Genomic DNA, 10,408 nt, shown 5'->3' on the forward strand with positions numbered 1-10,408 from the left:
CCAGTAGTCAAACGGAATGCAGAGCGGCATGAACAAGAGTGCAATTTAAAATGCTTTAAAAAAAAAAAAAAAAAGGAGGCTTTATGGCCCTTCTGCGTACACAATGGCAAACACTCAAAAAGTGAAGTGTCTCGCACACAAACACAAATAAAAGGCAGCCAGATCCTGAAGGTTGTCTAATTTAATCATAATAATAGGAATAAAAAATAAAAAATAAAATAGCCCAAGCCTTTGTCGTCAGGTAAAGTCCAGAGCCAACGAGCCAACTTCAAGTATTTAGGGGCTGGGATTAATTGTTAGTGGTGGAATAAACAGTCAACGAAATAAACGCCAAGTGGTTTGAATGTGGATGAAAAAGATTGTGAAGCTATATTGGAGGCCATAAAGAAAGGTAGGGTAAGGGAAAAAAAAAAATGAAACCAAGCCTCAGTCCTCCTGGAGCTTTCCCAAAACAATTCCCGCCTTTAGTGGCGGCGTCACGGGCGTGTTTTCGGACGTGTGTTTGTGCCTGTTAGTGTGCACGTGTTGAGTGTTAGCAGCAGCCCGGCTTGCTCTCCGCCGCCACAGTCTCCTGGTCCAGTTTGATGCGATCTCCGTTGCTCTCCTCGTACGGCAAACCTTTGTCATTGGCCAAGATGTTCTCCACCAGGAATTTGGCCGCCTCATCCACGTTGATGTTGTCCTGCGCGAGGAGCAAAGTGTTAATGGACACTGGTATGTTTAAATTGTAAATAGGGCAGCAAGGTGGTTGAGTCGTTAAAAAGAAAAAAAAATAAAATTTTTAAGCACTGTGACATCACAGCTCATCCGTCCTGTGAGTTTAGGTCACATGACATTCGCAATGCAAGCCCGAAGCCACTTGGACGTCAATTTCAGTTGGCAGCACGGGCGGTAGTTTTTGGCTTCAATACCCGTCAATGGCAGTGAATGAGTAAATTAATGAACATAAAATTCAAAGTCATTTTCCAAAATCTGAAAAATCAATCAGCCCCTAGAAGTCGCTGATCTCTGCTTTAAGGGTTCGAAAACCGACTTATATTAATCATTAGCATGCCAATGGAGTTTTCCATTATATGTTAGCATTAAGCTAGCGGGCTATTCTTATTTTATGTTTTTAGTTTGACAGTAAACATCAAATGGGAGTGACATTAAAGAAAAATATTTGTATTATTTGTTTTAGACATTTATTATCATACTATTTTAAAGAAGCGAAGTGAGTAAGTGAGTTTCATACATCTTTGCTCAAGCTCAGTGGCTCATCATCGTCAAACGGGTTAACGCTATCCGTCTGAATCACGGCAAGACTCCGCAATTTGCGAGGTTACTAATGACCATATCACGTTGACAAATGCGAACAATTTATTATGTGTCAAGGAACCCCCCCCCCCCCCCCCCCCTCCGATGGCCCAGACGACAATATTGCTCTGTTAGTCCAGTGCACACATCACATCTTTCTATGAAGTGTTGTGTTTGGGCAACAGCTGGCAAATGATTTTTTCCGGCAGCCTGAGGCCAACAGAGACCGAGTGAAAACAGACTTTTTTTTTTTTTTTTTTGTCCTTCACACTGCAGCCAGAAGCTGTCACACAGTAGGTTGAAGAGGTAATGAATATTAATGGCCTTTTCCCTGCGCCCTTTACAGCACTGTGCATCTTTTTAAAAAATAAAAAAATAAAGCTATACTTCACAAAAGACAAGTCAATTATTGTTTATGAATAAAAACTTGTGACTCGAGTCCAATCTGTTCAAAGCTCACAGTCGTGATCAATGCCAGGCATGTGACTCCGGTCATATGATCGACATTTTTTTTTTTTTTTTTTGCATGGGGAGAAGCAGAACAACCTCCTGACTGACTCGCTCACTTCCCCTCATGACAAGCAGCGGACGAACGTAGCGCCATTGCAATGGAAGCGATTGGTCGCCGTGTCACGCACGGTCACGTCACGCCCACGTGCCCAACCCCTTCTTGTTCACATGACGGCGGGTTAAAGCTGCTTGTGGGGGTGCGTGTGTGTGTGTGTGTGTGTGTGTGGGTGGGTGGCGGGTGTCTGGTATACTAGAGGAGGAAGTGGTGGTACATTAAACCAAGTAATAAGGTATTAAAAATTTGAGTTATTATTATTGTTGTGTGATTTGGCGTTAAGTTGAATGTTGCCTCCATTTTGTTTTATTTTTGTTCCATGAGAATCGACGAATTTAAACCCAACAGTAAATTCTCATTTCTCTTGGCTGTACTACTTCCAGTATATCGATGAGGATTTGGGATTTTTTTGGTCCAATCAGATATCAGCAGCGATGTGTTGCTATGTCAATCGAATCTACCACCGGGCCTTCAGAATCAGTCGTCCCATCCAATGAACTGGAAATTATGTTCTTGAAGGAACTGTTCATTTTCCTCAATGAGATTTCAAATTCACCTTCCTTACGGGTTCGCCCCATGATGACATCAGTATTTTTCTGTCCTCTGATTGGCTGATCAGAACAAGCCAAGTTTGACAGGCAAAAAAAAAAAAAATTAATTAATTTAAAAAAAAAATTTTTTATTATATAATTTATTTAAAAGTAATAATGAATAAATAAATTATACTATACTGCATTTTTGATGATTCCTACATGAAAATGCGACTCTCATATCGATAAGGTCAATCTCATGTGTGGCTTTCGCAACGCTATAAAGAACGTCTATAGTATAATGAGACGTACGAGAGAGGGCTGAGCAACTACCAAGCCCAACAAAAGTGGAGGAAGAAAACAAAAAAAAAAAGAAAAGGCTTCCAAATAAAGTAATTCCGTCCAGATGTGAGAGGCGAAAACATTGAAACAGACAATACGAAGCAAAAATAAATAAAAACTTGGTAACCTGCGACATCTCCACCGCAACCCTGCAACACAATTATCTCGGAGATGACCTTTAACCCTTCCCTCAATCACTGTCATGTGATATCACAGCCGCCTCGGCAGGCTCGAAACATCTTGAAATAGTTTGAAAATAGCTGCGTGGAACAAAAGACAGGCACGATTGCGCCATACGGAAACAAGAAGTAGGCTCGGCTTCCCCTTGCGCACTCGTCATCTTCGCAACCACGTAATATTAGCCAGCGTGCTCGCGGCATTTGCAGGAAGTGAAAGCGGGGGAAAAAAAATATATCGCCGGCAGGGCTATTTTCTGCCAAAGGTGTCTTATGACGTTAAAGGTAGGGCGCTCGTAGGGGGCGGGGCTTTGGGGGGGCTTTCCCACCAAACTCATACAATTACGGAAATGACACAGTCAAAGTTCTGACAGAGTTTTAACTCATTCACTACCAGCCGAGTAAAAAAAAAAAAAAAAAAAAATGGATCTTTGACGTCTTGAGCCGTCAATGGCAGTAAATGAGTCAAGCTAAGATCAGTTCAGTTAGCATCCGCAGAGGCGCTTTCCTTAGCACAACAAAATCAAGGCTCGAGGACATGTCAAATTTAAAGTTTAGATTCCACCGTTTGGACACCTCACCTTGGCGGACGTCTCGAACCAGCCCAGGAATCCCGTCTCCTTGCAGAAGTTGTCCATGAGCGACGTGTTGTTGTAGCCCTCTTTCTTCTGGTCACACTTGTTGGCCAGCAGTACCGAGGGGATGGGGCCGCCGTTGGCCAGCTTCACCTTGCTATCCAGGTCGTGCTTCCACTTGGACACGGCCTCAAACGTGGAGCCCCGGGTCACGTCGAAAACCACAAAGGCGCCAACCGCCTCCTTGTAGTACACCCGCGTCATGTTCCCGAACCGCTCCTGACCTGAAATTCGGAGGGATGTTAGAAGGCTTCAAACTCGTAACAATTTCACTCCCTCGGCCAGAAAATGATGGCGAAGGAATTAGCAGAAACATACGCGGTGGCTCAAAGGGGCGTGGCTAAAATATTGAACGAAAAACCATGATGCCCGCCCTGGAAACGTTGTGACAAAACCAAACCGTACTTGATGATCTAGCTCATTTCGCACTTTTCCTGGAAAGCAGTTCTCGCGCACAAATAACTCCGACTGACATTTTGTGTCAGGCAAGTGACTAACGTATCAACTTCCACTTGGGTGCAGGTACTCGGCGGTCATGCCGGCGAGTGGATAAAGTGGTGTGACGCAGACGCAGAGCGGGGTGTTTGGGAGTGAATCCACTGTGGGGGCCTAAAGGCCCGATGCTAATTGCTCCTAATTGGCAGGCTAATTTTAGCTCACGTGACCCCCAGGTGAAAGCACAAGAGACACGACACAGTGGCGTAAAGAGCTGATAGATTCCGTTTCCGGATCTCGTACAGAAAGTGGACAGAACGATAGCGTTAGCGTCACAGATAATTCATGTTATATTGTTTTTTCGGAATAGTTTTAATGCTTTCTATAATAGCAAAGTGAGAATTTCCCAAGTGCGCTGAAACAAGAAGAAAAATGCTTGCTTTCAATTAACGCACCAAGTCAGTATATTTGGTCGGAAGAAGCATGATAAAAAGCAGCAGTAACTAAATGCGAGTAACCTCAACGGTTGCCCGCTTTGATTTTGTGACACACTCGGTCGTTAACGCTCGATCAATATGAGAGCGAGGCCGTCAGCCGGGCGGAGCGTCCTCCTCCTCCTCGGGGCAACGTCTCAGAAGACTCGCATTGAGCGATTCTATCGACACGGTGCCGTGCACGCACCAGTGCTAGCCGCGCGGAGGCTAATGACTTACGTGAGCGATTGACAGAGCGCAAGTCACAAACGTTTCATCGCAAGCGAGTTCATGAAGCATGACCTCTTGTAATGTGCGTACATGTTGACACTTAAATAATTAAATAATAAAGTAGATGGTTGATGTACCTTGGCTTACAAGTGTAATTCCTACCGTGATCAATCTCTCAATTTCACATACTATACTTTATATAAAATACATCTTCGCTATTAAAATTTACCAAAAGCCATTGAGCTGTTTCAGTCCCTCCAAAAACTTGTCAGATATTTTTTTTTGTTTAGTTACATAGCAATCTATGTCGCTATCTTTGAAAGATATATTATGACATAGCTCCCTAGCTAGCTAGTTCGCTATCTACTTAGCTTGTTGCCTTGTTAGTTGGTTCTTTATCACCAAGCTATAATTAGCCCACAAGCTAGTTAGTTTGTTATTTGGCTAACTGAACAACTACTTTTTTTTTTGCTAGCTATCTACTTAGCTTGTTACCTTGTTAGTTCTTTATTACCAAGCTATTGCTAGCTCGCAAGCTAGTTAGTTTGTCATTTGGCTAACTAGTTAGACATCTAGCTAGCTAGCTAGCTAGCTAGCTACTTTATTTTTTGCTAGCTATCTACTTAGCTTGTTACCTTGTTAGTTCTTTATTACCAAGTTATTGTTAGCTCGCAAGCTATTTAGTTTTTTATTTGTCCAACTAGTTAGACATCTATCTATCTAGCTAGTTAGCTAACTAGTTATTTAGATCGTCAATAAGTTGGTCTGTCAGTCAGCTCATTAGTTCATGAATCAGGAAGTAGCCTGTTGGCTATTATTTGTTCACAGAACATTTTTAATAAAAAAAAAGAGAGGAGGAGGTCATTGCCATTCTAATTTTTAAACAGCAAGAGCATTGTTCGAGTGAATAACCAAAGTTAGATCAGCTAAAAGCGCTAACGAGTGTCATATGCCACAAACCCAATTTGCACAGGAATGGACAAAAGACAGTGTGAGCACTGCGCACACACGCACACACACACACACACAAACACACAGTACATTAGACGACAAATGACACGTATACAGCTGGTCACATGTCGCCAACATCATTAATACTAACGGCGAGCGCTGTTAGTTTTAGCGCGTGGGAGAAAGCGAGACGATGTCATCATTATCCATAGTTGCTCTACGCCGGTATGCGTTGCCATTGAGTGGGTGTGCTGTTGCCATGGAAACTATCCAAGCCAGACGCGGCAGTATAGCAACAGCAGCAGCAGCGGCCGTAGTAGTAGTAGTAGTCGTACATCCCTCGGATTCCTTCATATAATAGTTCAGTCACGGGTGATGCGGATGGTACCCGGACCTCCAGTTAGGACTGGATCTCACAACTAAATTCTCGAAATGATTGCTTAATTAAGTCATTCACTGGCAGCATAGGTAAAATGAACGGACTTTTTGACGTATATACCCGTCAATGGGAGTGAATGAGTTGAAGACTCACATTGCTAATAAAGTAATCACCGCTATTAGCTACATTGCTAGATAACTCTTACGACATGTCTTTTTCCCTTTGTCCTTTCTTTTTAAATAATGAAATAAAGCCACAATTTACTTAGACTTAAGGGGATGCGATATTCTCGTTTCCCTCCTTGGGTGGGTTTAAAAAGCTGCATGGCAAAGGGGGAGGAAGGATTTCCTCAGTCTGTCAATGGCGAAGGGCATGAAGCTGAAGCGGCGCCTCTGCCTGGAGATGCTGCGGCGGATTTGCCCAGAACGGCAGCGTCCTCGTTTCTGTTATAGATGTCAGGCAGACTCTGTTCTTTCTAGGACCTCGCCCTGCCCACTTGCAGATGATGTTCTTAAAAATAAATAAATAAATAAATAAAAATGACGCCATGACCACCGACTGCAATAGTCAGACGATTGCCGTTGCAGTCTTGGAGGTCGTTGTTGGCACATGACCACGATGTGATCTTACTGCAGATTATCAGCGCCTTGAGCAACGGCCCGCTAACCGCTAGCGTGCTCTTGTTTCACAACATACCTTCAGCTGACCTGACGTCACGTAACGTGAGGAATTCCAGCGATAACACTCGGTCTACTGTACAAGTCGCGCTTGAGACGACATGAAGGGCAAACTTGACAACTCGGGACTGGATTTTGAAGCTACAATAAGTAATGATTTGGTCTTAAAATAACGCAGCGTCTAAATAATTGATGCTTGTCGTCTGTCATTTCCATGGCAACCGTGGATCGCCTACTTCAGTGCTCAGTCTAGAATGTGAGCAGACCGGCCAGGACGCCTCTCGCGTCTGAGACAGTTCAGAGTTGCGTTAACGTCATGGTCCAAAATAGCATCCGTGTTTATAGTTTTGCTAGGCTACTGTCCATTCTGACGTGTTATTCTTCAAAATTGCGTTAGCGCAAGTGTCAAGCTAACGTTAGCGCAGTTCAGAACCAAGTTAGCGCTAATGTTCATGATGTTGCTCTTCAGAGTTTTCTTCGCACTAGTCAGTATCGAAGCTGTATTAGCGCTAATGTCCACGCTAACATTATTGACAAAGTTATGTTTGTGTCCGTTATTAAGACTATGACGACGTTATTTTTCAGCGCTACATTATTGCTAATGTGATTGATTACATTACGGTTTAGCATTGCATTGTGCGTTAGCAAACTTGTGCTAATGCTAACGTTTTTGTTTGGAGTTACATGAGTGACAGTGACCACGCTAATTCCCGTCTTTGCAGTAGTTTGAGCGCTATCGTTTCTAAGATAAGATTATAGCTCAGAGCTGCGCCAGCAGTAGCATCAATGCTAACAACACTTTTAAGATGTGTGCTATAAACAGGAGAAGCTGAAACATAACATTTCCCGGCCATACTTTGCGATAGAGACAATAAGCTATATCGCTCCTCTTTGAAATGACGATAACAGGTGTGCGATTTTTGTCACCTTTGACCTAGCAAAGAGCAATTCTAACCGCATGAGAGTAGCAATTGAGGGTGAAAGGAGGATTGACATTTCGAGGCTTCAGGCTGATTACTATTATTGCTTCCAACGCGGTTTGACCATTAACACTAACGCGGGTGTTAATATTGTACAGCCTCTCGATGATAGCGGGAAACCTACACTTTATATTCTCTTACACCATCTTACTTATTTTAGCATCACGCTTGCCCTCTAGCAAGTCACTCATTAAGAAAAGGAACAGGGTGACAAATGAAACGCACCTAATTAAAGAAGACAAAATTCCAAGAAAAAAGCAGTTTTTGAATGGTTAGCTTGACAAAAATGAACGCTAGCATTCCAGACTTGTCGCGTTTGATCAAAATCAAAACGGTTTCTTCAAGTTTTGCAGGAATTAGTTGCATTTTAGGATTAATGGTTTCCCGCCAAATTGAGTTTTGAAAAACTCTTCAATGTTGACATTTGAGTTAGCGTAGCAATTTAGCATGGCCCGGAACAATTCTAACTTTGGTCTGCTCGTTTTAGGCAGCACGTGCGACTTATTTCAAACCTTATGTTTTACCCGGCTCTGTAGAATGATGTCATGTCAGTTGCCATGGTGATGAGCCACAATGCAAACGCAAAAGCAAAGAAAAAAAAAAACGGAACTCGCGGAATTAGCTGACGAAAATCAATATCGCGCTGAATTTAAAATGATCTGGTAAGGTATTTAGCGGGTGATAAACAGAAACGCATGACGCAAGGCCTATTAAAAAGCTCCGGAAAAAAAAAGAAAACCATATTTGGCAACAGAAGCAGCTCACATGCTTGACTATGCAATATTTGAATCAGATGATTTTTCGAGCCACGCAAACGGAAATGATACAAGTTCAATACAAAGGCAAAATTTGCGATAATCTCCTGAAATATAGCAACACAATGAAAAATGCAACACAACTCAGTTCATGGCAGCCATTTTTTTTCTTCTTGAAACAATTTTGTGTGCTTGTGCTGCGTGATTTATTTCTAATCTAGAATGTGTGCCTTGGTTCAATAAAAGTTGGCAAACACTGCTTTGTGGATGTTAACATTTATTTTTATTTTTTTTTTGGTCCAATCAGATTTCAGCCCCTATGTTGCCATGTTAATCTTATCTGCCCGGGTTCTTCATAATCACTCGTGCTGGCCCACGTGCTTACTTCACGGTAAGCCCAATCATACTTGAGGTTCACTTATCACAACTTCACCTATTTGCATTTTTTTTTCTGAAAAACTCCTGGATGTGAAAAACAGGAAAGTAGTACATAAATCAGCATCAAGGAATTATGTTAAAAATGATGTCGAGCAGGAGCGCAAATTCATCCTCGCGGGGCCAGCAAGCTGGTCCCCGATGACATCGGTGAGGAAAATTTGTTCAAGCCAACTTTGACGAGCAAAACACGGCACTAGCGATCTTCACACGTCAATACGTTCAATAATTTGTCATCGCTGATGCATTTCAATTTTTAATTCTTTTTTTCGTCGTCTCAGATGAATATTGATCTGCTTCAAACTATGTACTATCCATATGTGGAACTGCTGCAAGTTATTAAATAGTTTCTGTGTAAATAATCAATAATCAATATTTTGGGAGGAAACTGGACCATCAAAAATGTGCTCCGGGCCCCATGAAGGTTCTTGTGGTTGAGTGGATAATAATAACAACGTGACCTACATTCCATTGATAATTATGAGCTGCCATGAACAGAGTGGGAAAGTTTCTGGATGTTTAGAAAACAAAACATGACTGCTGTTTTTTGTTTGTTTTGTTTTTTTTTTGGCGTGTTACCTGCGATGTCCCAGAGCTGCAGTCGCACGAGCGTCTTGCTGTCCCAATTGAGCACCTTGAGGGCGAAGTCGACGCCGATGGTGGCTCGGTAGTGCTGGGAGAAGAGCTGGTGCACATACCGCTTGATGATGCTCGTCTTGCCCACGCCCAGCTCGCCGATCACCAGAACTTTGAACAAGTACTCCTTGCACTCCGACACCGAACCGCCGGCCATGCTCGCCTGCACCAACTACAGCACGATACTTGGATTCAACTTTTATTTAAGTGCGCGCGTGCGTGTGTGAGGGTGTCATGAGTTCTTCCTCGCGCACGAGAGGGGAGGAGGAGGAGAGGGGGGCGGGGGGGGGGCAGAAAAGAAAAAGTGGGCTGTAACGGACCGGGCTGGTCCACAAAGCAGAAATTACATTTGTTCCTTTTTCTTCTCCTCTTCCCCCTTCTCTGTCACGTGACCCGGAAGTATCGGATTTTTTTTTCCTGAACTAAACTTTTTCTTTCTTTATACAACCATATGTTGAGCAGGTCATTTGGTCCACATGTTACGAGAAAAATATACATTTCTAAACATAATAAGGGTCACTTTTTGAAGTTTGCAAGACACAGTGAGGTCATGGTGCTCTGCATCACAATGACAGCCGTTTCTAATATTTTGACCCGACATGTTGTCACAAATTGAAGTGGTGCCTTCAGATATTGTAGTATTATTAAAAAAATCTAGTTTTATTTTCCCATAAGAGATTATAATTAATGGGAGCATATTGCTTTCAATAGAAAAAACTAAGCTTTTACGTAGTATTATTTATTTTAAGTTTCTGGTTTTCAGAATTTTTTCCCGTCTTTTTTTGTTGTCTGTTTTTTATGTTTCCACGAATTTTTCCCTTTCAAGGGATACTTTTTTCAGTTGTTTTTTAAATATTCTTTTCTTTTTTCGTCTTTTTTGAAATGACAGAAAAAAAGACTGCAAAAACACAG

The 10,408-nt window shown here is 42.4% G+C and overlaps 1 protein-coding gene across 1 annotated transcript; it reads right to left on the minus strand.

The window, feature by feature from the left end:
* Nucleotides 1–411: 411 nt before the first annotated feature.
* On the minus strand, nt 412–9,749 carry rab32a (RAB32a, member RAS oncogene family). Its single transcript, XM_088286949.1, has 3 exons — nt 9,440–9,749; nt 3,491–3,768; nt 412–682 (listed from the first exon to the last, which is right to left on the minus strand). The coding sequence occupies exons 1-3, from the start codon at nt 9,651–9,653 to the stop codon at nt 533–535; spliced, it is 642 nt and encodes a 213-aa protein (XP_088143075.1). The 5' UTR covers nt 9,654–9,749; the 3' UTR covers nt 412–532.
* Between the last annotated feature and the right edge of the window lie 659 nt (nt 9,750–10,408).

This window comes from Idiotropiscis lumnitzeri, chromosome 21, assembly GCF_059441095.1.
Source record: "Idiotropiscis lumnitzeri isolate Australia: NSW breed Sydney's pygmy pipehorse chromosome 21, RoL_Ilum_1.0, whole genome shotgun sequence".
NCBI lineage: Eukaryota > Metazoa > Chordata > Actinopteri > Syngnathiformes > Syngnathidae > Idiotropiscis > Idiotropiscis lumnitzeri.